The sequence below is a fragment of the Heptranchias perlo genome, chromosome 31 (assembly GCF_035084215.1).
Source record: "Heptranchias perlo isolate sHepPer1 chromosome 31, sHepPer1.hap1, whole genome shotgun sequence".
Taxonomy (NCBI): domain Eukaryota; kingdom Metazoa; phylum Chordata; class Chondrichthyes; order Hexanchiformes; family Hexanchidae; genus Heptranchias; species Heptranchias perlo.
This window is the reverse complement of record NC_090355.1, coordinates 19,874,833-19,901,749: the sequence shown is the minus strand read 5'-3', so window position 1 is coordinate 19,901,749 and position 26,917 is coordinate 19,874,833. Positions and strand designations below refer to the sequence as shown.

The following is a 26,917-nucleotide window of genomic DNA, read 5'->3' as shown; positions in this document are numbered from 1 at the left end:
TGTCATACTCTACCATTGGTTTTCTAATCCCATCAGCCCCTGTTTCTAGGTAACAGCCAAAGCTCTGGCAGCAGTGGCAGTCTGGGCCAAGATAAGCCCATGTGGTTTGGTGTTATTTAGTATGATCCATATGGTCAGGCTGAAGAGAGTCCCAGGAGGGGTGTTAACACTCAGCATCCCAACCTCCAATCCCCTGGGAGGTTGCTTGAGGTAGCCCCTGCAGCCTGTTCATGTGTGAATCTTGATCATTTTTTCCATATTTAATGAAGTTTGATATTGTTTATTATTATAAGTGATTGACTGCTCACTGCTTCTTTCCTATAATTGATAAGTGCCCTACTTCTTCATCTGTCTCCCATTTTGTCATGGAACGAGTGGGGTGGGGGGGAGAGGAGAGGAAGGTGTAATTGTATGGTGTAGTTAATATTAGATTTATTGGCCCCATAAGATGCATAAATTCTCTGTTTTCTCTCCACAGGAAGTTCTGCAGACATTGACCAAGTTTTGTTTCCCTTTCTATGTGGACAGGTACTGTTATCATTGCAAAGTTTACGAGATAAAGATGCCATAAAATTGCTCTGGAAAATAACAAAGAAACGTGGTTGTATTTTGTGCCTTTAAAATCTCATTTAAAGCACCCCCCTTGCACATAAAAATGAGGAAACTGTTTTTATTTGCCTGTTAAGCAGGTATTGTAATTTACCGCAGGTGCTCTGAATCATAATTCTGTTCAGTGTCATCATAATTCTGCTATTTTCTTGAAGTTGAAAGTAAAGCGCCTGAGAGAAGCTGTAAATTAGATCTTCACTTCAGTAGAGCACAGTCATGGGTGGTTTGCGTACGTTATACAAACCATCCTGGTCTCGTGCACTTCAGTAATATTCACCAGACTTTGGCAGTGTTAATTGTAAGTTAACGAGAAAGACTCATTTAAAATTTTCTGGAAATATTTTGTTTTGAAGCCTTGGTATTATTGGTATAGTTATATTTGTAATTTTGTCCATCCTTTTACACAGGGTAACTTTAATTATAATTTAGCACTTTTTAAAATTTATGTAATAAAATGAATACTTAAAACACTTCTTTAATAATTTGATTGGCAATGTGTTTTTTAAGAACTAAATACAGACTATGTATTTACTTACTTAATAGCGCCCTCTGTAGATATTTTGAGAAATGCTTTGCTATAGAATGTTTTTCTTTGTAAGGAAATGATTTATTGTTAGTCATCATGCATTTATTATTGAGGAAACTGAGGTTGGGTTGTGCATGCTCTACATTGAGTATAGTGAAAATATCTTTGGAAGTATTAAAAAGTTTGATTTCCATGTTATTAGAAAAGGCAAAATTATATTTTTGATAGTGTAATTTTTTATTAATCACAGTAGATCATAGCCAATATGTTTTCTTGTATAAATTATTGTGCTAATTTAAAATGTGGCCCATGATGGACGACATAATATGTTCCTATTCTTAGCTGGGTATGTTTAGGGGAGTCTTGATACTTTGCCATGGGGAGGAAAATTGGTGACCAAATGACTGGCTGACTGTGACATTCATGCACCTTGCTACAAACAGTTGCGGAGCAGCATTTGCAGTAGTCTTGTACATCAGGTCTGCGGTGACATTCTTGGTTGCAGAATGATGCCGGTCTCGGGGGAGGGGAAAAGATTGTAGAAAAAGCCTTTATCCTTCTTAGTACTTTGGACAAGTTTACTTGTCAGCTGAAATGTTTGCTATTTTGACACATCAAAAGTTGTCCAGGTTTGTCAGTCTACAAAGTTTTGGGCTTTCAGTTGGTTGGAAAACTGGCTGGCTGTAAAATCGGTTTTCATTCCCATGAAAACTCGTTTGTTTAAACAAAATGGAGAGTGGAAGCCTAGAAGAAAAAGGGAGGGTTTAAAGTTATATTTTTAGAGAAAAAAGGGATAGAAAAGATAGCACAGGTTATTTTTTTAAAAAAAGTGTATAGGAAAGAAGAGAATTGGGGAAATAGGGATGACCAGGCAAACAGAATTAAAATGTATAGAATTTTATTTTATTTCTGTCATATTAATATTACAACAATAAACTTACATCTGAAATTTGAGTAACTTTATTACTGTAACACTGTGGAAATAACCAGTATATGAAATGAGACCTGGCAGAACCATCTGGCTCAGAGAGACAGTCGTTTCTCTGGACCTATCAGTGGTAGAAGGATTATAAAACTGCAATTGCTTTCACTTTGAGTTTTCGCTTGCAGAGTTTTCTCTGAACTGTTTTCCTGCTTGTGAGGAGTGCTGCATAAATGCAAGCTGATCAATTCAAGAATGTATTGTACCTGGTAGTGGTACTGTTTTGTGTTTATATAGCACCTTTGAGAGTTAGGATGATTTTTGTCGGTGTTTCAGTTATGGGAAATGGCATTAGACCAGTGGGAAAATATTTTTGCTAGAACAATTTTGTCAATGCAGTTAAGAGTCCATTTACTTCTGATCTTATTCCTTACCAACTTGGTTCCAGTCAACAGCAGAATGGAGTTTGTTCCCTTACTAGGTCCTACCTGCACATATTTCTTGTTCTGAGTTACGTGTATTAGTTACCTCATATTTCAGATAAGACTGTATTACTGAGGCTGTTTATTGTATCCATATGTAATTAGGCACAATTCTAATTGGAAGAGATACTAAATTTGCTGTCTAACTGAGGACATTCTAGCCATTTGACCAGGCAGTCAGTACCATAATATGTGACAGAGTTTCTCTACTTACTGATTTGTAAAAAAAAATGGTTCTAACCTAAATGGTTAAAATTTGCTAAAAGATAGATTCATTGTATTTTTATAGGAGGGCATTTTACAAAATGCACCCCTTAAACAAATACTGAAAATTTGGTAGCAAGTATATGAAAAGTAAGACACCAGTGATACTGAATTTACAATTTACACAATAGTGTTGTCATGTCACTCAGTGGAATATTTTTCATCCAATGTAACAAGTGTTTTTATGAGTACATAAGAGACGTGAGCACATAATTTAGGCTGACCCTTCAACGCAGCACTGAAGGAGTGCTGGACTGGCAGAGATACAGCCTTTCGGATGAGATGTTAAACCAAAGCCTCTGTCTGCCCTTTTACGTGTTCATAAAAGATCGCATGGCACTATTTGAAGATGAGCACGGAAGTTCTCCTGGTGTCCTGGCCAACGTTTATCCCTCAACCAACATCATTAAAACAGATTATCTGGTCATTTATCTCATTGCTGTTTGTGGGACTTTGCTGTGTGCAAATTGGCTGTTACATTTCCATACATTGCAACAGTGACTACATATCAAATGTACTTAATTGGCTGTGTAGCACTTTGAGACATCCTGAGATCGTGAAAGATGCTGCAAAAATGCAAATTTGTTCTTAACTAAAATTATAAATGTTTAAAAACGTAGGGTGTATCCATGTTTGATCCAGAATTTGAAACTCTTTGCAGAGAAACTAATACAGTAATAGAACATATCTAAAGATAAATGTGCGACTTCATGCTAGGTGCAAAATATATAACTTTTTCTTTTTTAATTGGTGTATAGTTTATCAATGTATAATGGTTTAAAGTCAATTAAATTATTGGATGTATGCTGCCTAGCTTGTTTGATCTACACATGAAAATCACTATGAAATATTCTGTAAAGCCTATGTACTCAATCTTTAACACACCATCTTCAATCAGTACTCTTTGGAGGCTGAGCAATTACAGAAGTTATCCATTAATGAACTGATGGTCTTGTTTTGTGGTTACATTTGCAGAATTTAATGTCACTATTCAATTTCTTCACTCCAGTGCTAATTTGAACTCAAAACGAAGTCTTTGATTTAAGCTTCTGAAGCCTTTGCAAAGAAATGGTGACTTGCTACTCTCTGCCATGGACTTCTCCACTATATTTCAGTTACTAGGAGACTCAGAAAAATATTAAATTGGCTATTTTCCCTCAAGGTTAGATGTAGTGTAAATTCCCTCTTTGCTTTAACAATGCATTTTAACCAAACCTCTGGATGATCTGTTACTACACCATTGAAGCATTCCCATTCCATCTCCTTGAACTTTGTTCACTGAACTTGTGCCTGCTTAGAACTGGATTCTGACGGGCAAAATTCATTTCACATGGGACCTTTAGCCAAAGAGAGGATTGCTTTTCCAATTAGTCTGGAGTGGATTCAAACCCAGGAACCTGTCAAAGCATAGTGGTGTAATCCCAGAACATATTGAGAGCAGAATAGATAATTCACAAATCCCAAACAAGTGGGAAAAGTTGATTATAATAATTATTAAAACTGCCTAAAATGTAGTATTTCTTCCCATTACATCTGCACTATCCTTGGAGTGTGTACAGTGCTATTACCGCTTGGCTGATTTTCCAAGAGGTGTACTTGCATAGTACAGGAAAGAATCCTTCCCTTCCCAAGATGAGTTGTTTTAAGTGAAACCCTAAGCATGAAGGTCAGTTGAGACTGGGAACTCTGGTCTCTTAATTACTGTTGTTTCTATATTGCACTTTTGATCCTGGTGGTGTGCCAAGATTTTCATTGTGCTGGCACCAAAAATGCAGTAAATGCTGTTGGTGCCAGCTTGGTCTTTCAAAGTGTTGATGTAAGCAAGTGATTTTTCATGGATTTTACTTTGCTGCAGCTGGCATAATTGACCATCTTTTATTTACTTTTAAAAGGTGGCCTTTTGTACTATCATTATACCTCCTACAGATTTAAAAGAGCTCTGTCAGCTTCCCCCAATTTGCACTTTGAGTGGCCAGTATTTGCTGGGAGTCCCTCTTATACCACGGCACAAATAGTACCATTAACCTAGCGGCGAGTGCTATATAATAAATTCCAACATATTAATATTGAAGCTACTAAAATAATTGGACTGGTTACTATTGTTTTTGGCCATTAATGTTCACCCCACGTTAAATAATCTGTCTTTGTTAGGTTTGTATATGGTATTTGTAGGCACTTTTCTTCAATTTTGGGAGAAGGGGTAACTACTGTTAAAATACATCTTTTGAAAAATGTCTGGAAAGGATCTACCTGAACTGATGGTCTCAATACAAGAAAAAGGAAGTCTATATTCTTACATGTACAACTTTTCATTTTATCTAACTATGCTTGAAATGAATGTCCGCATTTCCCATTATTCTTTGCCAACGGCATTATATCTTTCCACAGGTAATGCAAACACTGACCAATATTAAATTCTGACAGTACTTTTCTGTGGCTAGATGTTGGCACTGTCACTGTTCTTATTATCACAGGAGTGATGAAAGCACAGCTCCACAAATCCTTTCAATATTTCCATTACATTTTTCAGCATTGATTCATTACATCTTTGGTCTTGGTCATTATTTGAATTTGTTCTTCAGCAAAAAAAACCAAACTAGACTTTGAAGTTCTTACAAAATAGAAAGCTCTTTAATGTACTGTATGTGCCATTTCAGTAAATTACTTGGAATAGATCGTATGTTTTTTGTAATAATTGCCTCTTTCCCTTATCTTCCCTCACTCCACCCCCCCTCCAAAACTGTCACCAAAACACTACAACAACTTGCATTGATGCGACATTAATGTAGAAAGTATGTCCCAAGGTGCATCAATAACATGTAAAGAAAAAAATGAATGCAGGGCCAAAGGAGAAGATATTAGTAGGGGTGCATAAAAGCTTGGTCAAAGAGGTGGGTTTTAAGGATGATCTTGAAGGAAGAGAGGTAGGTAGAGAGGTAGCTGAATGGTAGGGCAAAGGGAGGGAGGTACATAAAAGGCAAGAGTTAGAGGAATGGAAATTTTGCAGGGGTGGGGGGGAACGTCTGTAGGGCTGGACGAGATAGGCAGGGATGAGGCCATGAAGGTATTGAAACAGAAGGATGAGATTTTTAAATTGAAGGCATTGTAGGTTAACGAAGAAAGGGGTGACATGCCAATGGTGCATTGGAATCATCCCTACTATGCCAATGGTCACACTTCCAATTTTATATCACTTTTGTTCACTATTTTAACCAATTTTCAATATAGTCTGCTACTTTACTCTTTGGTTGAAATGCCTTTAATTTCATATTCTCTTTTTTTTAACTTTTATTGGGGTAAATTGACACAATCTAGTGCAAACGGTTATTGTGCTGTGACAGTGAAAACATTTGGTTTTAGAGTTAACTCTGCAGAGTAGCCTACCTTATGCTGACTAATCTGGAAGAAACTGTTCAAAATGTACTTCTGTTCTTTTCAACATTTTGGATGTTTATTTGAACATTTTCAATGTCCACCGTAATTTTGAATGCCTTTTAATATAGAATAATGCACAGCCCAGCGTTGAGCTGTTAGCGCTTCAAATACAATTTGGACAGTTGATTCCAATTACTCTGCCTTTCTGATTATCTGAGAATCTGCTTTGGTGAAATGAACTAATTGGAAAAATTTGGAAGCCAGATTAGAATTAAGTTGTGGCCCATATAACTTGCATCTGAAAGTGAATTTAGGATGCTCCTCATGGTGAGATGTATGACTAGCTCAAAATTGCTTTAGGCCTGCAACAACTGTCTTCCAAGTGTTGTCCATATATTCTTGTGTAGTAATTGTTTTAAAAAACCTTAGTATTAAGCAAAGAATCGGCTTGAAAAGTTTTTCTATGTATAGGTAAAGAAAGACAAAATTGTTGGTTTTGGCTTTGGCAGCTCTCTGTCATTTCCAATAGAGTTGAAGACTAATTTTAAAATTTGTTTGCAGCATAGTTGTGGCACCATACTAGCAGCTGCATGTATGTGCCATCTGTGTTGACAGCCTAACCCAAGGTCGATAGCTTTGGAAGCTGACAGGCAAAGTTTGGATGTAATAAGGAAAAAGAACTAAAAGATGGGAGAAGCACAGAGCTGAAATTAGAGATAAAACTAGAGAACATCAAGAGCAGAGATAAGCTACAGGCAGAAAGCAGAACCAATGAAGAAAAAAGATAATTAATCAGAGAGTGCAATGGAGAAATGTAAAGGAAAAAAAAAGCCAAGGAAGTTGGTTTTAATGTTAAAAATATTTGTAAAGAGAGGGAAAGAGGATGAGACATAGGTGACCTCACTGTGAATTGCCATTTGATCAACCTGTTGGCTAGAATATGGACAAGTACGGTATACATGCATAAGTAAGTCTATAATTGATGAGGAACCCCATAAATATCTGAAATTCATCGGTTATTTTGGATGGTGACAACTTATGTCTATAACCTGGTTTAGGTTTCTAGGTTTCTTTTTGTTGTGGAGAGTTGGTTGTACAGCTGAGGAAACCAAGGTAATTCAGAATAATGGGTGCCCAATATCAAAGATACAACATTGCAGTGGGCTCCTTATGTCAAAGGGGTGCAATTAATGCAAAAGAACTTGCATATTCTGATGTAGCAATGTGCAGGTTACAAGGACATAATTTTGTGGAAACAAGTTCATAAAAGAATAGTTTTCTTATGGAGTTGCAGTATGTACACCAACTTCACTGTATAATGAATATAATTATGTTGATAATGAAACATTTGTAAATTTTCTATAGCATTACATTTAAAAGTTTATTTCCGGAAAATTTCTGAGTGGAGTTCAGCAATGCTGGTTCAGTGACATGATTTGATTAGACGTCTTTATGTTATGGTCAGTTGAAAATACACTTCTGCTTTGTTCTCTTTTTCAGCCTTACAGTCAGCCAAGTTGGCCAGAACTTTACATTTGTGCTCACTGACATTGACAGCAAGCAGAGGTTTGGATTCTGTCGCTTATCTTCTGGGGCCAAAACTTGCTTCTGTATCCTAAGGTGAGACAGCAAAGGGTATATACAACCACGGAAAACAACATTAGCCTCTGGTTTGTGACAAACATCACATTTTAGCTGACAGGCACGATTCTCGTATCCTTTCCCAACAGGTCATTGTACTAAGGGGTCAGCCCTAAGTGCATTGTTTTGGGGACAAGGACCCTCTGTGATTATGAGGCTGTTTCGTGTATAGTGATTTCAAATTTATATTGGGCAATGGACCTTTTTAAAATAAATAACACAGGCTTCTTCTTGGTATTGTTTAATCCTGCACTACTCTTTGCTGAACCTATTTACCTATAATAAAAACTTAAAAGGAGTTGTCTTCTATTCTGGTTTGTGTAATTATGCCCTATTTTGTTGATTTAACCCCTCCACAGACTCAGATCTATATTTAGGTTGGAGCAATATGCATTTTGTACAGCATAGACCTATATTCCGGTTTACAGTGTTATCTTTTATTGCGACATTTTGTTCTTTGAATAAAATGGACATGAAACAGATGTAAGTAAGTAAATATTTCAGCAGAGTTCTAACGCTTTTAATTTGATACACAAATAAGAAGCAGGCTTTAAAGTTCTATTCACAACACCTAAAACTTAGTCTGGTACTGAAGACATTTGCAGACTTAGACTGCCAGTGAAAGAATTAAACTGTTGGAATTCGCAATACTGGTATCCTAATAAAACTGAGTGTCAAATACTTCTGGTTGATTTGTTTTATGAAACTGATTATCAGAAAGAGATTCTGAATGTTTTTAAGATCTAGCAGTAGCTCAGATTAGTTTCCTAAATTCTACAGCTACTCAACATTGCAACTTAAAAATTGCAGCTTTGTAATAAGAATACATTTGTTTCAGTGTTTTGTGGCAAAAAATTGTCATTTTCAAAATTAGTTGCATAAAATGTGACATTTTTGCTATCTGGATGAAAAGGTAAATGAACATCTTGGCTAATGTTTGATAATAGTAATACTGTGTTTTGGTTAGTTACAGATTATCACATTATGAACTTGTAATAATTATATCACAATCACCAATCCTTCAGTGGTTATTGAGTATCGCTACATGGAGAGACCTAGCCATCATCTGACATGACACTTGGTACAAGCAAAAAATCAACAAAATGAAAATAGAATAAAACTGCCACTATCAACTCCACTTCTATCTCCTTCCCAAGATCCACTGGTAGACACATCGTTTCAGCCTCTTCTTGCCCCAAGGAACTTATTTCTTCCTATCTCGACTTTTTTTTCTCCCCTTGTCCAGTCTCTTCCGACCAACACCCGCGACTCTTTAGATGCCGTCCACCATTTCAACAGTTCCCAGTTCCCGGCCCGAACCGACTCCTTTTCATCATGGATGTCCAGTCCCTCTACACCTCCTTTCCCCACCAGGACGGCCTGCGGGCCCTCCGCTTCTTCCTTGAACGGAGGCCTAACCAGTCCCTATCCACCACCATCCTCTTCCGCCTGGCTGAACTTGTTCTTATGTTGAACAACTTCTCTTTTGATCCACTCATTTCCTCCAAATAAATGATGTTGCTATGGGAACCTGTATGGGTCCTAGCTATGCCTGCCTTTTTGTGGGATATGTAGAACATTCTTTGTTCCAGTCCTACTCAGGCCGCCTCCCTCACCTCTTTTTCTGGTACATTGATGACTGTATTGGTACGGTTTCCTGCTCTCGCCCCGAACTGGAAAATTTCATCAACTTTGCTTTCAATTTCCACCTTTCCCGCGCCTTCACATGGTCCATCTCCAACTCTTTCCTTCCCTTCTTCGACTTCTCTATCTCCATTTCTGGGGATAGGCTGTCAACCAATATCTACAATAAGCCCACCGACTCCCACAGCTGCCTTGATTACACTTCATTCCACTCCACTTCCTGTAAGGACTCTATTCCCTTCTCCAAGTTTCTCCATCTCTGTCGCATCTGTTCTGACGATGCCACCTTCCACACCAGTGCTTCCGACATGTCTTCCTTTTTCCTCAACTGAGGATTCCCCTTCACTGTAGTTGACAGGGCCCTCGACTGTGTCCATCCCATTTCCCGCGCTTCTGCCCTCCCCACTTCCCTCCCAGAACCATGATAGGGTCCCCCTTGACTTTACCTTCCACCCCACCAGCCTCCACATTCAACGTATCATCCTCTGCCATTTCCGCCGCCACCTCCAGCGCGATGACACCACCAAACACATCTTCCCCTCCCCTCCCCATTCAGCATTCCGAAGGGACTGCTCCCTCTGGAACACCCTGGTCCACTCTTCCATCACCCCCAACGCCCGCTCTCCTCCCCATGGCACCTTCCCGTGCGAGCGCAGGAGATGCAACACCTGCCCTTTTACATTTTCCCTTCACACCGTCCAGTGTCCCAAACACTCCTTCCAGGTGAAACAGTGATTTACTTGTACTTCTTTCAATTTAGTATACTGTATGCTGCTCACAATGCGGTCCCCTCTACATTGTGGAGACCAAACGCAGATTGAGTGATCGCTTTGCTGAACATCTCCACTCAGTCCGCAAACGTAAGCGTGAGCGTGACCCTGACCTGCCGGTTGCTTGCCGTTTTAATTCCCTGTTCCACTCCCACTCTGACCTCTCTGTCCTCGGCCTCTTACACTGTTCCAATGAAGCTCAACGGAAGCTCGAGGAACAGCACCGTATCTTTCGATTAGGCACTTTGCAACCTTCTGGACTCCACGTTGATTTCAGTAACTTCAGATCATGACCACTGCTCCCATTTTTTTTGGACAGCAGGTGCTGATAATGGTTCTGATGTTGCCATTTCCAGCTCCTCTGGACCTATTTTTTTTTACTTGTCCCATTACCACCCTCCTTGCCTTGCACCATCATCCCTTTTGCCATTTAACCACTCCTGCCCTCCACCCTTTCAGAGACCTTCCCTTTTGTTCTTTTCTCCCCTCCCTCTTCCCCCTTTCCCTGCCTCAGTACTTGCTCAACAACTGTTTAATTTTCAACTTCTTCCAGTTCTGATGAAAGGTCATCGACCTGAAATGTTAACTCTGTTTCTTTCTCCACAGATGCTGCCTGATTTGCTGAGTATATCCAGCATTTTCTGTTTTTATTTCAGATTTCCAGCATCTGCAGTACTTTGCTTTTGCCACAGTGAATATTTTTTTAACAAAAATATCAACCAGATTTATGAGTATGACTTCTAGTCAGACCCTCCCTATCAATTTTTAAGCAGACTGTATCAAATCCCTTCATTATTTTAAAATTCTCAATCATGTCTCCTCTAAACTTGCGTTTCTTCAAAGTGAAAAATATTAACTCTTGGACCCTATCCTTATAACTAAGAGCTCTAAGACTTTGATACCATCTTGGTCAACATGCTTTGCACCTTTTCCAGAGTCTCAATCTTCTTCACGATGTACAGGGACCAAAACGGAACACAATACTCAAAAGTGTGATTGTATAAGAGCCCTATATTGCATAAGCATAGTCCTCTTTGTTTTGTACTTGATGGTCCTAACAATACAACCTAAAATCCTGTTTGTTTCCCTTATAGCCACCTCACACTGTGCACAACACTTGTAATGAGCAATTGACTCTTAGCCGAGGTCTGTTTTTCATATTTAACCTTTAATGTGTACTCCTAATTCCAAGTGCATCACACTGCACTTGTTCAGTTTAAATGACACCTGTGATACATGGGGCCATTCAGCTAACTTACCAAAATCAGCTTTTTATCATGGTATGTATACCTATCTATATAATTAAAAGTTGTTTGTGTTGCACATTAAATGTGTACATTATACTCTGTGTTTGTAGCATTAATAAATTGTCAGGCTTTTCTGATTGACTCATGTGACCACTATCTGTTAACTTAACCATGCTATTTTGCTCAAATTGTCTTAAAAAGCTACCAATGGGAAATGAGGAACTATGTAAAACCAACCAATTAATTTGCTCAAGTTTTTATCTGGTAACATCAGCTACCATAAAATAAATATATGTATCTCGTATCGCTCAATTTATTTTTTTCAAACTGCTTTCAGGCACCATCTTGATTTCTGACCTACGTAAATATATAGCTATCTAAATAAAATTTACTTGGAATATTAAAACTCTTGTATCAGAAATGGGGATGTTCGCTGATGACTGCACAGTGTTCAGTTCCATTCGCAACCCCTCAGATAATGAAGCAGTCCGAGCCTGCATGCAGCAAGACCTGGACAACATCCAGGCTTGGGCTCATAAGTGGCAAGTAACATTCGTGCCAGATAAGTGCCAGGCAATGACCATCTCCAACAAGAGAGAGTCTAACCACCTCCCCTTGACATTCAACGGCATTACCATCGCCGAATCCCCCACCATCAACATCCTGGGGGTCACCATTGACCAGAAACTTAACTGGACCAGCCATATAAATACTGTGGCTACAAGAGCAGGTCAGAGGCTGGGTATTCTGCGGCGAGTGACTCACCTCCTGACTCCCCAAAGCCTTTCCACTATCTACAAGGCACAAGTCAGGAGTGTGATGGAATACTCTCCACTTGCCTGGATGAGTGCAGCTCCAACAACACTCAAGAAGCTCGACACCATCCAAGATAAAGCAGCCCGCTTGATTGGCACCCCATCCACCACCCTAAACATTCACTCCCTTCACCACCGGCGCACTGTGGCTGCAGTGTGCACCATCCACAGGATGCACTGCAGCAACTCGCCAAGGCTTCTTCGACAGCACCTCCCAAACCCGCAACCTCTACCACCTAGAAGGACAAGGGCAGCAGGCGCATGGGAACAACACCACCTGCACGTTCCCCTCCAAGTCACACACCATCCCGACTTGGAAATATATCGCCGTTCCTTCATTGTCGCTGGGTCAAAATCCTGGAACTCCCTTCCTAACAGCATTGTGGGAGAACCGTCACCACACGGACTGCAGCGGTTCAAGAAGGCGGCTCACCACCACCTTCTCGAGGGCAATTAGGGATGGGCAATAAATGCCGGCCTTGCCAGCGACGCCCACATCCCGTGAACGAATAAAAAAAAAAAAATCTAGCGCATGTTCATAATACCACACTTCAAAAGTGCACACTGAAAAATGTATGTCATGTTGTTCGTCACCCTTGCTTGGCTTTTTTTAAAATTCGTTCACGGGATGTGGGCGTTGCTGGCAAGGCCAGCATTTATTGCCCATCCCTAATTGCCCTCGAGAAGGTGGTGGTGAGCCGCCTTCTTGAACCGCTGCAGTCCGTGTGGTGACGGTTCTCCCACAGTGCTGTTAGGAAGGGAGTTCCAGGATTTTGACCCAGCGACAATGAAGGAACGGCGATATATTTCCAAGTCGGGATGGTGTGTGACTTCGAGGGGAACGTGCAGGTGGTGTTGTTCCCATGTGCCTGCTGCTCTTGTCCTTCTAGGTGGTAGAGGTCGCGGGTTTGAGAGGTGCTGTCGAAGAAGCCTTAGTGAGTTGCTGCAGTGCATCCTGTGGATGGTACACACTGCAGCCACAGTGCGCCGGTGGTGAAGGGAGTGAATGTTTAGGGTGGTGGATGGGGTGCCAATCAAGCGAGCTGCTTTATCTTGGATGGTGTCGAGCTTCTTGAGTGTTGTTGGAGCTGCACTCATCCTGGCAAGTGGAGAGTATTCCATCACACTCCTGACTTGTGCCTTGTAGATGGTGGAAAGGCTTTGGGGAGTCAGGAGATGAGTCACTCGCCGCAGAATACCCAGCCTCTGACCTGCTGTTGTAGCCACAGTATTTATATGGCTGGTCCAGTTAAGTTTCTGGTCAATGGTGACCCCCAGGATGTTGATGGTGGGGGAATTCAGCGATGGTAATGCCGTTGAATGTCAAGGGGAGGTGGTTAGACTCTCTCTTGTTGGAGATGGTCATTGCCTGGCACTTATCTGGCGCAAATGTTACTTGCCACTTATGAGCCCAAGCCTGGATGTTGTCCAGGTCTTGCTGCATGCGGGCTCGGACTGCTTCATTATTTGAGGGGTTACGAATGGAACTGAACACTGTGCAGTCATCAGCGAACATCCCCATTTCTCACCTTATGATGGAGGGAAGGTCATTGATGAAGCAGCTGAAGATGGTTGGGCCTAGGACACTGCAGCAATGTCCTGGGGCTGAGATGATTGACCTCCAACAACCACTACCATCTTCCTTTGTGCTAGGTATGACTGGCAGCAGTGTTAGTCTCACATATTGCCAAATTGGGATGTGTGGGCCTAACCCCATTACAGACTGGATTAAGATTGCCCAAACTCATTTCACATAGGACCCTTACAACCAGCTGACAGAGGAAACTATCATTATTCTGGGCTGAATTCGAATTCAGGTCCTAGTGAAGAAAAACTGGTGTTTGACCCACTGCACCACTCTGTTTGCTAGATGTAGTCTTCTGATTGGAAATCAGATCTCAGAACAGCTGCCACCACAGTTTGTAATTTCCCTGGTGCAGTTGACCATGTGAGCTGCTACTTGGCTCACAGGATTTAATTTTAAAGTTCTCTTCCCTGCTCCCTGGTTCCCCTCGGTGTTTCACTGCTAGATTTTTTTTTACTGTGCTCCTGTCCGCAGCTTGGTCAGGGGCCACGCTAACCATCACAAATGCACTCTGGATCCCAGACTACATATGAACAGAACCACGGGAGGTCAGCTAGAATATATAATTGATTTACAATGCCAAGTCATTTTCAGTAGGTTTTGGTCACATTTTTAAAAATTGAAAATGATAGGTCGGTAAATAAACAAGACACAAGTTAGTAATCTGTAGTTAATGACATGGCAGTACCACACTGAAGGGATAAGGTGATATAAACCAAGAGGGCAAAGGTCATGTGATGTTTTATTGAAACCATTATCTCAATCTAAGTGTTTGTTTTCTATGTGACAAGAAACCTAGTGATTTGTTTTTCATTGCTTGTGTTTTTTTTTGCTTGGTGGTTATTGTGGTGGACAGCGATGGAAGCTCGGCATCTGCAATTGAATCGGGAGATTTGATGAGTAATGATACTATGCTGGTGATTTGACAAGCTTGTGATTTGAGGCTTTATTTTGCAGACTGATGCAGAGGAGTGTTGGAGGATCTATTTATAGTTCAGGGTGATCGTAAATCCTATTGCTAGGCCATTCACTGCAGCACAGAATGAAATTGTATTATCAGTTCCACCGTGTAATTTTAATTAATTGCAATCTGTCCAGAGTCCAGTGCTATAATGTGCACAATTGCGTTTATACATTTGGAACACAAGTTTGAAATTTAATAATGCATTATTTTTATTACTGCCGTGTCCAAGTTACATATAAAAAAAACTAAATTCAAATAATATTCCAAGAGCCTTCAAAATGTTTTCCTTTGAAAAGGCCACAAAATAATGATTGGATAGTCACGCGCCATGGTATTGTCATCAGTTTACATCATCTGGGATACAAAAGCAGCAGAAACTCTACTGCTCCTTCTATGACGTCCATTTTATTAATTCTTTAAGTGCTTGTTTACTAATTTCTGCTCCTTTTGATTAAAGAATATTGTGGTGACTCAGCCTTTTAATTATTATATTCTGTTCTAGTCTGCTACCCTATGTACTTTTACACAGGAGAACTTTCTTGTTTTAACTGTCAGCTATGCCATGCTGTCATTATTGATGCTGGGAGCTTATTTTATTTTACTATTCCACACTTTGCATATTAATTCGATTATTGTAAGTCTTAAAAACTATGTGGCTCTCAGTGGGTTGCTTCAGAAGTTAGACTCTTTAACAACAATGTTAAAAGGCAGTATCCATCTTACATGGTAATGACAAACAGCATTCTCTGTTATTTCATGAATTGGTGAATCCAGTATTTAATTTTTTTTTTGATTTTGTACCTTTTGGTTGTTCCCTCCCACACCAAACACTATTCCAACCAAGAGGTTGACCATCCCTGATTTATTTCACTTCCCCACCAGTGTCCTTGGCATTGCCCCCTGCTAGCCCAGTTGAGATCAAGAACTCAGTTTGTGAAAATCATGGTTGCGAGCCTATGTACCAGCACTCTGCGGTACACCAGTCACGTACCATTTAGCTGCTTGACTTCTGTGATCTTATGGTTTGAATATTTAATTGGAATTGGGTAGTGTAATGGGAAACCCTTTTCAGAAACAATTTTAAATGATTTCTAAATAATAATTAAGGCAGGATACAGATAGCTGATCATGTGATATTTATTTGAAGTAATTATGTGATGTAGAGTAATTGGTACCCACTCTAAAAACTCATGCAATCTGCTGCATAAGTTATAAGAACAGAAGAGATGGGAGCAGGAGTAGGCCATTTGGCCCTTTGAGCCTGCTCCTCCATTCAATGAGATCATGGCTGATCTGATTCTGGCCTTAACTCCGTTTTCCAGCCTGTTCCCCATATCCTTTGACTCCCTTGCTGATCAAAAATTTGTCTAACTCAGCCTTGAATATATTCAATGACTCAGCCTCCACCGCTCTTTGGGGCAAAGAATTCCAATGGTTCACAACCCTCAGAAGAAATTTCTCCTCATCTCCGTCTTAAATGGGTGACCCCTTATTGTGAGACTATGTCCCCGAGTTCTAGATTCCCCTATGAGGGGAAACATCCTCTCAGTATTTACCCTGTCAAGCCCCCTCAGACTCTTATATGCTTCAATAAGATCTCCTTTCATTCTTCTAAACTCCAGTGAGTATAGTCCCAACCTGCTCAATCTTTCCTCATAAGAAAACCCTTCCATACCCGGAATCAACCTAGTGAACCTTCTCTGAACCGCCTCCAATGCAAGTATATTCTTCCTTAAATAAGGGGACCAAAACTGTACGCAGTACTCTAGGTGTGGTCTCACCAGCACCCTGTACAGTTGTAGCAAGACTTCCCTGCTTTTATACTTCCCCTTGAAATAAAGGCCAATATTCCATTTGCCTTCCCAATTACCTGCTGCACCTGTATGCTAACTTTTTGTGTTTCATGTACGAGGACACCCAAATCCCTCTGTACTGCCGCATTCTGTAGTCTTTCTCCATTTCTATAATTTGCGTTTTAAATTCTTCCTACCAAAGTGGATGACTTCACATTTTCCCACATTATATTCCATCTGCCAAATTTTTGCCCACTTACTTAACCGATCAATATCCCTTTGCAGACACTTTGTGCCCTCCTCAAAACCTACTTTTCTACCTACCTTTGTATCATCAGCAAATTTGGCCACAGTACACTCGTCGTCATCATCTTGGCTTCATTTGAATTGGTGTGAAAAAGTAAGATTGTCCTTGTTTATGTTGTGTGTTTGTATGTGTGTGTTTATACTTCTTCTTGACCACCTCTCCCCATTGTGCTCTGCTCCCCTTCCCTTGCGATGCTATGTTCCCCATCACTCAAATCACTGTCCTCTATTCCTTGTTACTCCTGGCCCCTTTCCCCTGCTCCACTGTACTTTACTGCCTTCCTTAAAGCTGATGTATTCTATTCTTAGCCTCCTTGTACCCTGCTATACAGCCCCCTCCTGACCAGTGCTGTTTCCTGCCCCGCCGCTGTGCTTTACTCCTTTGGTCTACATCCTCGGTCCCCTTTCTGTCTGTTCATCAGATTCCTGTCACTGTGCTCTAGTCCCCTTGGCATGTCCCCCACCAATGATCTGCTCCCTGGCACCCAACCCTTGCTGTGCTTTGTTCCTCACCCCTCTATGTGCTGTGCTTTCTGATCCCACCTGTTGAGCTCTGCTCTATGACTTTCCCATGCTCTGCTCTGTTGCCTGCCCTCTTAATGTAATGCTTTATTTCCAGGCCACACTGTTCCCTATTCTCTGTCCCTCTCTTTTCTCTCCTCCCACTGTGCTCTATTTCCTCCCCACCCTGCTGTGCTGTATCCCCTGCATATGGTATACAAAAGTGTCTGTCTAGCACATTTATCACTTGTGAAGAGGCAAGAATGTATGTAAAAGATGGAAAGCTGTTTTTCTGACCTTGATAACCTAGCTGTTTCCTCAAGGGTAAAAGCCAGGGATTTACAAGCAGCTGCCAATCTACATAAACTTGCTTCAACAAGTAACCTCTAATTGACCTCAGGCAGGTTCTACTTAGGTATTCCCTGTGGGGAACTAGTTTGAGAAATGGCCTGAGGGCAAGTGAAGTTAAACAGGTTTCTCTCTTAGCAGCTAAATATCACAACATTGCTCCACACCCCAGATTACCCATGAGCAATGCCACAGGATAGAAGCCATTTACTTTTAAATGAGACACTCTCTTATGTTTTTAAAAAAAAATTGTTGCCCTGAAATGTATTTTGAAGTTGAAATAACTAAGTTTAGATAAAGTATGCTCTAGAAAATGTTGTGTTTTCATGGCCAAGTTCATGTTTCTTCTCACTTCAAGCTGAACTGTGGCTGAGTTTGCAAAAGTGAAAGGTAGGGAACAATCAAGTTAAAACCAAAATTACTCGAGACTTCACTTTATTTAATGATGAGATGTTTAGTTTTGAAATTACTCCATGTTCCGGCCTTCTCATTTAAGTTGGAAAAATTGAAATAATCTGACTGGGTAGTTTATTCCTCTGACTACTTCACTGCTACGTCAACTGCGCATTGTGTTTCTGAAACAAGATCAATGTTAGTGTGATGCTCTTATGTATTTGTGATGTGGAGATGCCTGTGATGGACTGGGGTTGACAAATGTAAAGAATCTTCCAACACCAGGTTATCGTCCAACAGTTTTATTTGAAAATCACAAGCTTTTGGAGATTATTTCCTTCGTCAGGTAAGTGAGTGGGATTCCTTGAACGAAAGGTTCAAGGAATCCCACTCACTCACCTGACGAAGGAGATAATCTCCGAAAGCTTGTGATTTTCAAATAAAACTGTTGGACTATAACCTGGTGTTGTAAGATTCTTTACACTTATGTATTTGGATTTAAGAAGATCGTGGTAAGCGTTAAAGGTAGAATGCTATTCCCCTTTTTATCTTCTCAATTGAAATTCTTAAATTGCATATTTTTCAAATGTGCCCATTGTAATCAAATAAAATACTTTAAAGCAAGCTATTACTATTATCAGACTACCTTTTAATTGGTAAAGAAAGGCACATTTCTATCAGGAAATACAGATTTTCAAAATTTGAAATATTTTTGTAATCATGTTTAATTTTTATGTTACATTGCCCATAGTTCTAGAATTCTAAAAATTCTGATGTCAGTGTTTATAGGGGTGTGCTTTTTGGTTAGCTGTGGTATGTGTATTTTAGTATCATTTGTATTAACAGATTGGGAGTTTGGGACTCTTTAAATAGCATTTATCAACATTCACTGTGCTCTTGCCAGTGCTTGATTTAAGCATCTGGTGTCTTGTGATGGTTTTCAATTAACAAATACACAATAGTTGGCATACATACTCCAAGCGAAATGTTATATGTAAACAACTGAATGAAAAATGGACCAAAGGTTGGCTTTGATAATAGAGAGGAAATTTTATAAAGAAATTCACTTTTTCTGTTACTGTATATAAGAGCCAATGAATTCCCTTAAGCAGTTCTTTTTATGAGTACAGGTAACTGCTGTCAGAAATTGAGTCGACTTTAAAAAAAATTTGGATGATGGTAGGACAGGATTGTATTGTAAAAGGTGTAGGAACAGTAGGTACTTCCATCTGTGACATATTTGATATACAGTATCCAGTGAAAGTGTTAATCTGGTTAGTAGAATATGTTACACTTGATGTCACTCCTTTTATTTGGAATGCTCTTTTTGTTATTGTCTGTGTGTTATCCTATGTTTCCTTTTTCACTGGGCCTCTTTCTCCGAGTGCAGAGGGTGCAAAGTGAGAATTTTTTTTAATTGAGCAGAAACATGTGGACGATCAGGGATATCTCAGGGGATTACTGAAAAATTCTGAATTTGTACTTATTGTAGTCTGTGTTTGGAACAGGGTCTGCTGGGAATAAATGTAGTTAGTGTGACCTCTGACCCTAGAAACTGTTGACATGGATGACAGCCAGAAACTGGCCACAGAACGCCTTTGTTAAGCTCATTCATTGCTCCTTGAAAATTCTAGTCAGTGTAAGTTGCCAGCTCAAATCTAAGGAATGCAGAGCCCTCGTTCCCATGCTTTGGAAACAGAGGCTGCCCCTTAACCAGCAAGACTTCTTTAATGGGAGTATGTAGCCGTAAGCTCAATTGAAATTGACAGTTTCCTGGCTTAAGATTGCCAACTGGCAAATCAGTGAAACGTGGGGACAAACAAGGACCTTTAGGGACCCAGGCCACTGTTTGCATATAGACACACAACATTAACTCTTCAGCTATTGTTGTGTCCCTCAACATTTAAACTGATGCAGTGCTAGAGATTTCTGGCCACACTTTTAAGAAAAGGAAACCACTTTGCTAAAATTGGATATGTTAAGGGCTTTATCGGAGGAAAAAATCTTTTGACTTCTACAAAGCTATATTTTGGCTTGATTAAAAGCTTTTGAGATGGAAAGTTTGTATGGAGCTAGAACTTAGTGACATGAAAACCGTAGAATCAATTAATGGCCAACTAAAGAGGTTCAACTGTATCAAACTAAACAGAACGTACCAATCTGAAAATAAATGCATTAACATTACTACATTCGGAGCACACTTCGTGTAATGACTTGAAGGGTTTATTTTGGTCACTTAGAGTGTATATCATCAAACTGTTGAATGGTGTCTGCACCTCTCTAGTTATTATTACTGTACTTATGCTAGTTGCTAATCTGTATGATGGAGTAATTATGCATTTTATTATAATTGGGTATTAGCAAAATGTCATTGCTCAGTATCTGCCATATGAAATGTCTTTGAAGCTCGAGTGAAGACATAGTGCACCATGAATATTTGCATGTCGTTAATGATGTGCAAGAACAGCACAACTGCAGCACTGAAGTTAGCATTCAGTCCTAGAACTGACTCAATGAAAGAATTTTGAAGAATAGTGTGATTGAGTTTATCCTTTGTTTCACAATGGTATGGCCCTTCAGTGCACACGTTTAAGTTAAATCATTAAAAATTCTCATGAGTTGGAAAATAATTTCAGTAATTGGTAATTTGTGATAATAAAAATCTTGATATTGACAGAAGAATGTAAATTTTGAGGTAAATATCACCTTTATGAAGCCTACTTTGAATTCTGGAAATGACCTGTTGTATTGAAGGACAGAATTAGAAAGAACATCACATGTATAATACAGCAGGGTTTTCAACAAAAGTTGTTAAACCACCTAAGTGTTAGTGCAATTAGAATTGCATTGTTTTGATAAGTCTTGTAAGTAAACTACCTGATCTTTTAACACACATCATGCCACTGGAATGATTTTGAGTTTTAAAAACATTGGGGTTGGAATCTTTTAAGAAAACCAAAAAAGGATTTGCTGTGGCTAATCATCAGCTATTTTATAAGAACAGTGGGTAGTTTTTGAGATTTTAAAATCTGAATATATGCATAAGACAGCACCTAATTCAAGGGAATGTATCCAAGATACTGTGAAGTCTGACAGGATCCGTTGATTTTCCAGTCCTCAGGTCTTCAGTGGTGTGCATTAAATAAGTTTCCTAGCATTTAATATAAATTAAGCACTTAGATTTAAGTATATTAAATGAAATTTAATTTGAAATTGTCTTCATTATTGAAGTTTTGTTGCTTCAAATGAGTCTGCTAATGTGCAAGTTTTGGTAAGAGGTATATTTACAATTTACTTTGAAAGACTGGAAAATTGCAATTGGAAAATAGGGCCAATGTAATAAAATCCACCATACTTTTGCTGTGAAGTGCTAAAGTACTACGCTGCATACGATGATCCTTGACTGGTCAAATTTATTGATCTACAGGTTTTAATTGTGCAGCTGTTTAAGTTAGTGTGGGGCTTATTAATATTGTTAGCTAAATAACTAAGAGTATAGTTTAAGCCCAAAAACAAAATTGATTAGTCCCTTAATGTAACGCCTGTGATGCACCACAACCTCTAATATCACAAGATTTGCAATACTTTCCTTTCTATTATACAATATACATATAACATCACCTTATAGCAGCTTTGCCCTCTCCCAGTTGCACATGTAATTCTGCAATCCCCAAAGACATCAATAGAAAGGGATGTACTGTATTACTTCCATCAGCTTTATGGACCCTAATCATGAAGCAACAGTGTGATATTTTTAAAAAGTCAAGAAATATACAGTTGGTCATTGACTAGCTGTTACTGTCAGTACAAACATGAATAGCAAACATATACAAGTATAGATGATCAGCACTATAGGGTAGATTTTCATCTTACTGTCTCGCCGTAAAACTGGTATTCCGATCCCGTACACCTAGTTGAAAATGTACCCCTCTGACCTAAATCAACTTTTGTTGGTTAATACAATAGATAATACATGTGTGGATTCAGATGTGGACAATAAAGTTCAGCCTGAGGCAGGATAAGTTACAGTGGATAGATGCTATTCTGCTGTAATATAGCAAAATAGAAATGTTGTTAGCCTTTTGTTCAAGGAACTAGATAAAAACCAATAGTGTGCAAAAGCACACAACAAATAACAGGAATCAGGAACAAATCCAACCATAATGGAAGAGCTTAAGTTAGAAGAGTACAGAAATATTTGTGTCACTGAAAAACATAACAAAGTCATAATTATGATGAAATGATGACACAAGATAAGTACACAACAAGAATTTTTTTTGGGGTTAATATTGTGGTAACCAATGACTGAACTGCCTTGCCTGAGGACAGTGCTTAATGGATATGATCCAGTGTACTAAAAATGTAGTCTGTGAGCCTGTTTTGCTGTGTATGAGTAGTAGAAAAGTGAAGCATATCAACTCGAACAAATGCTGTTCAGTCGGAAGCTCTGAATCTGCTTGGATTGTGTGCAAAAACTTTACAGGGTGAATCTGACTGACAGTTGTGAACAAATGACTTTGACATATTGCTTATTCAGTTTGAATTTGCCTGTATAGCACAAAATGAGGTTTTCAGAAGAAAATAGCCATGACTTGTTCAGAACTAATACATTTCATTTGATATTCAAATGTATTATTCAGCTGCGATATTTAACCAGAACACGCTCCATTTACAATAGATAGAGCACCAATTTCCCAAACTCAAGAGATCAGAATTTGATGGAAACATGCAGCATAGTAATGGGGCATCTACGGCGTACGCCATTATTATGATGCAGAATTTCCAGGAAATTGTGATGTGAGTGATTTTATACCATTACATAATGCCATGCCGTAATTTGCTGGGACTTTTGCGATGCTCCACAGAAACCCTCGTTGAAAAAGTTGAACAGCTAATTATCATAGTGCTGCCCTCCATTAACATCAAAGGCGACATTGAGTTTGCTGAATTAATGCCACTGTGATCACCACAGCCATTTAGACCATGCAGAATGGCACTGGTGGACTCGGTATGTTTGGTGCAATCACTGGAATCATAGTTTAATGTTTAAATTTGAAAACATTGTGTTGCCCTCATTAGGTGCTTATTTTATTATTCAGTGGTGCTGTGCTGACTGTGTCTATGGTCACTGCTGCAAAGCGCAAAGCAACAAAAATTATATATATCTGGTGAGAGCAGGTTGCTGGTTCCTAGCCTTAAACTACCATCCGAATGTGACTTTTTTAATATGTAATTTGGATTGTTAATCCTGTGCGTTGTGAATGTGGTCGTTAGTGATCACAATGTGCCCATTTAGACCTTATTAAAATCCAAGTAGTAAATCAGAAATAGCACTGGGATTACAGACTGTTTGAGCAACTGAAGACTAAAAGCCCCTGGTTTCCGTGCTGTTCGTACAACCTCAATGGGAATGGGGGGGGAGAGAATCACTGTTTCATCTACTGAACTAACCAGACAGACATAAAAACAGTCCTTAAGGCGAATCAGTTCTCTATCATTTGAATTTGTGCTTGTTTCTGCCCATCAGTTCAACCTTCAAACATCTATTTTAAACACTTTCGAGCTCGAGTAGCATCACACCGCAATGGGTTTTTACTTTGTCGAACCATTCCCGATCTGCCGCAATGCTCCTTGCAGTGTATTCCAATTAAATTTACAGCAAATTGTGGTGTAAATTCGCCACTGGAGGATTGGGGAGCACCAACGGTTTAACTCACGGTGTTCGGCGCTAATATGGCTATGGCACCGAATTCCGGGACAGTGTTCCAGGTTGGATTCCCAGGCCTGTCACTCAAGTGCGCCCACCTCAATTCAGCAGGTTTCGTCTGTTCCTGGCAAGGCTAACGGATCGAGCACAATGCAAAAATGATGAGCTGGAGAGAATAAAGACTATTAATAGTCTCACTGACCAATCAGAGTGTATTTGGCAATGGCTGTGGAAAAGCACATGGCCCAGACTTGTTCACCCTCCAGGATGTGTGATGGTGAGATGGCCTAAAAGGATAGAAATCAGAGTCCACAAATGTTTTACACAGAGGGAATCCCATTTATGTAAAATGTATCTAATTATTTAGCCAGTGGCATGACAACAAATCAATTAAAAATGTTTTCAAATAGTAATTAGTCTCTTGTTTCTGGTTGGAGGATCTTCCAAGGCATGTTGCAGCATCATAGCATCACCCCAGTCGATATTACAATTATAGAAAGGAATTGCAGAAAATGAATTTGATACATTTCCTTATTTAATATTACATATGCAATGAGTTCAAAAAGGAATCGTTCAGTCCTGCATACATTGTAGACTAGCATCTTTCAGCTGTTTTCAAGTTTAAAAAAAATACAAGTTTTAACTTTATTTCTTATCGGATTAATTTTTAAAATATATAATTTATATAGTATCTAAAGTACATTCCTTTAATTCTTGATAGTGTTTTTTCATACTTATGTTGGTGCTTTTTAGATTAATGATTGGGTCAGCAAATATAAATTTTGAGTAGTGATGTATGAGAAGGATAGAACTATGTCTTTTTTTATAAAGGTTTCACACTTAAAATGTCACTTTGAGTTTGGAATTTTTTTTTGAAGGATTAAAATGTGCCATTTTTCTTGAAATGTTTAGCACCCAAAATGTATGGCACAGTAGCAGCCAGGAAGTACCAGTAGTTGTTTACAATGGACTCTTGGATTCACACTCTTTCTGTAGAAGCACTCAAGCAGTAAGCACTCCACAGTCTGTTTGGCACAGTAGCAGCTCTCAGCCGGCCCCTGCCCTCCTGCTGTTAGATGGGGCAAAGGATGTGCCAGAACCCAGGTCGTAACAGAACGAGACCTGCCTGCAAATCTGCTTGTAGTTAGCATGGGGCCTTTTGGCACTGCGCTGTAGCAGATTGATTTAGTTGCAATCCTTTTTGTTTAATATTTTCCATCTGGCAACAATGCCCCATAAAGGCAGATGCAAAGCAGGGTTTGAGATATAGTGAATCCGGAAGTTTAATGCATCAAAACTTAATCAGAAAAACCCTTTCAGATTAATAGTGGGCTGTAGTTTTCATTTTTTGTGCACGAATGATTACAATTAATACAATCAGATCCTTGCTAGAAAGTTGATTTTGAAATTGAAAAAGCTTTGTGGGAGTATGTTCTCAAATTTGTGTGTAGTTGGAAAACATGTTGGTCCTTCAGAAAATATTAGACTTCGCTTTGTTTTTTTTTTAAGTTTTAAGAAAATATATATTTTTTAGGAATTATGTGGATTAGCATACTTTTTCCCAAGTAGTATTTCTAACTTATTCTTGTTCTATTTGGCTGTTTCATGGTGTTGCACCATTCTGTGATTGAGGGGGCTTGATGATGTGCAGCTTGCAGTCTACCACTGGTGTTGTTATATTAGCATTTAGAAGGTGCACAACAAATTGAATAGGCCTCTTGATTCTCTCCTCCCCCTGGAGAAATCTCTCTCGGATGGAAAAGTTGAGACTGGGAGTGACGCCAGTGAAGAATCATGCAGGACTGAACTTGTGTTCTACCACTTGGTGGCGTAGCTTGTTAGTATACCAATGCAGTGCACTCCCAGCTCCTGATCCATTCTCAGGGTCAAAATAAATGGCACTGGTTTATAATTGGTTGTTCTATTTGGAGAGCATAAGAATTGCCATCCAATACAGACTGAACAGCAAACTTGTATGTATTTTGTAAAACAATTCACATATAACTTGCAATCAGTAAATATAGGTCATTGCACACTTAACCAGTATATCACTAGTTGAACTTTTCTGGAAGACTTGTAATGTTTTTCTAATGAAAATTATACAAATCTACCAATGGACTAATGGCATGATACTCTGCAATCTATAGGCATTTGTTTTTTAATTAAAAAGTATGAATTAAAGAGATGTGAACAACTGGTGTTTATGGTTCTCATGGAAGAATGGTGGAGACAGATCTGTGCTGTTATTGGTTGCATACTTGTTTCTGATTTTTTTTCTTTAAACCTTGCATATGCGGCACTTTCTGTCCACAGACCTTTCTTCTTGTCATGATTTTCAGTCATGCTTTTCTGTCAGCATTGACTACTGTATGTTTCTCAGTCAATATTAACTCTTGCCATATCATTTGCCAGGATGTAGCTGTAGACTATGGCCACTAGGTGGCTCTGTGGAGCGTATTTCTCAAATCTTTTCTCCAACTTCATTGCCAACTTGTATATAATAAAAACATATTCATCAACTGACTGTGGGTTTTGCCACAGGCAATTTGCGTGTGTATATATCAAAATATTATATATTTTGTTATACAGCTATATTTATACTTCCTACAGTGATTTTTGGATTAATGAAATTAATACATTTCAAATGTGAAAATATCAGTTTTGGTACCACATGTTGTACACCTTGCAAAGCTGAATTTTGTTGATTGGACTAATGATGTGTGAGCAAAGGAAACCCAATCCCAGTACTTATGCTGAAACGTAATTTCTGGGGAACCAGCAACTGTAGTGCTATTTAACTAATGGTTAAATAAAATATAGGCTTTAAGAAGTTGGCACTAAAAATTGCCTTAATTAAAAATATATTCCCTTCCACAATTTGATTTTTGCATGCATCTTTGGCATGGGTAGGAAGATGGGCAGGTTATCTGCTGTCAACACACTCCTAATGCTTCTCTTGGTTCACCTACAAAGAGACAAACAGCAGTAGCTTGGAGTGAATTGCAGCTCTGATGTTCCCTTCTCT

At 39.2% G+C, this 26,917-nt stretch overlaps 1 protein-coding gene across 6 annotated transcripts in view; it reads left to right on the top strand.

Annotated features, from left to right (window-relative positions):
- Positions 1 to 26,917, top strand: part of dennd1a (DENN/MADD domain containing 1A) — a 443,149-nt gene that overhangs the window by 156,090 nt on the left and 260,142 nt on the right. For all 6 annotated transcript variants that reach the window (XM_067969687.1, XM_067969686.1, XM_067969691.1 and 3 more), the window contains exons 4-5: positions 479 to 528; positions 7,679 to 7,798. In XM_067969687.1, coding sequence (XP_067825788.1) covers positions 479 to 528; positions 7,679 to 7,798 — 170 coding nt within the window. The remainder of the gene's footprint in view (positions 1 to 478; positions 529 to 7,678; positions 7,799 to 26,917) is intronic.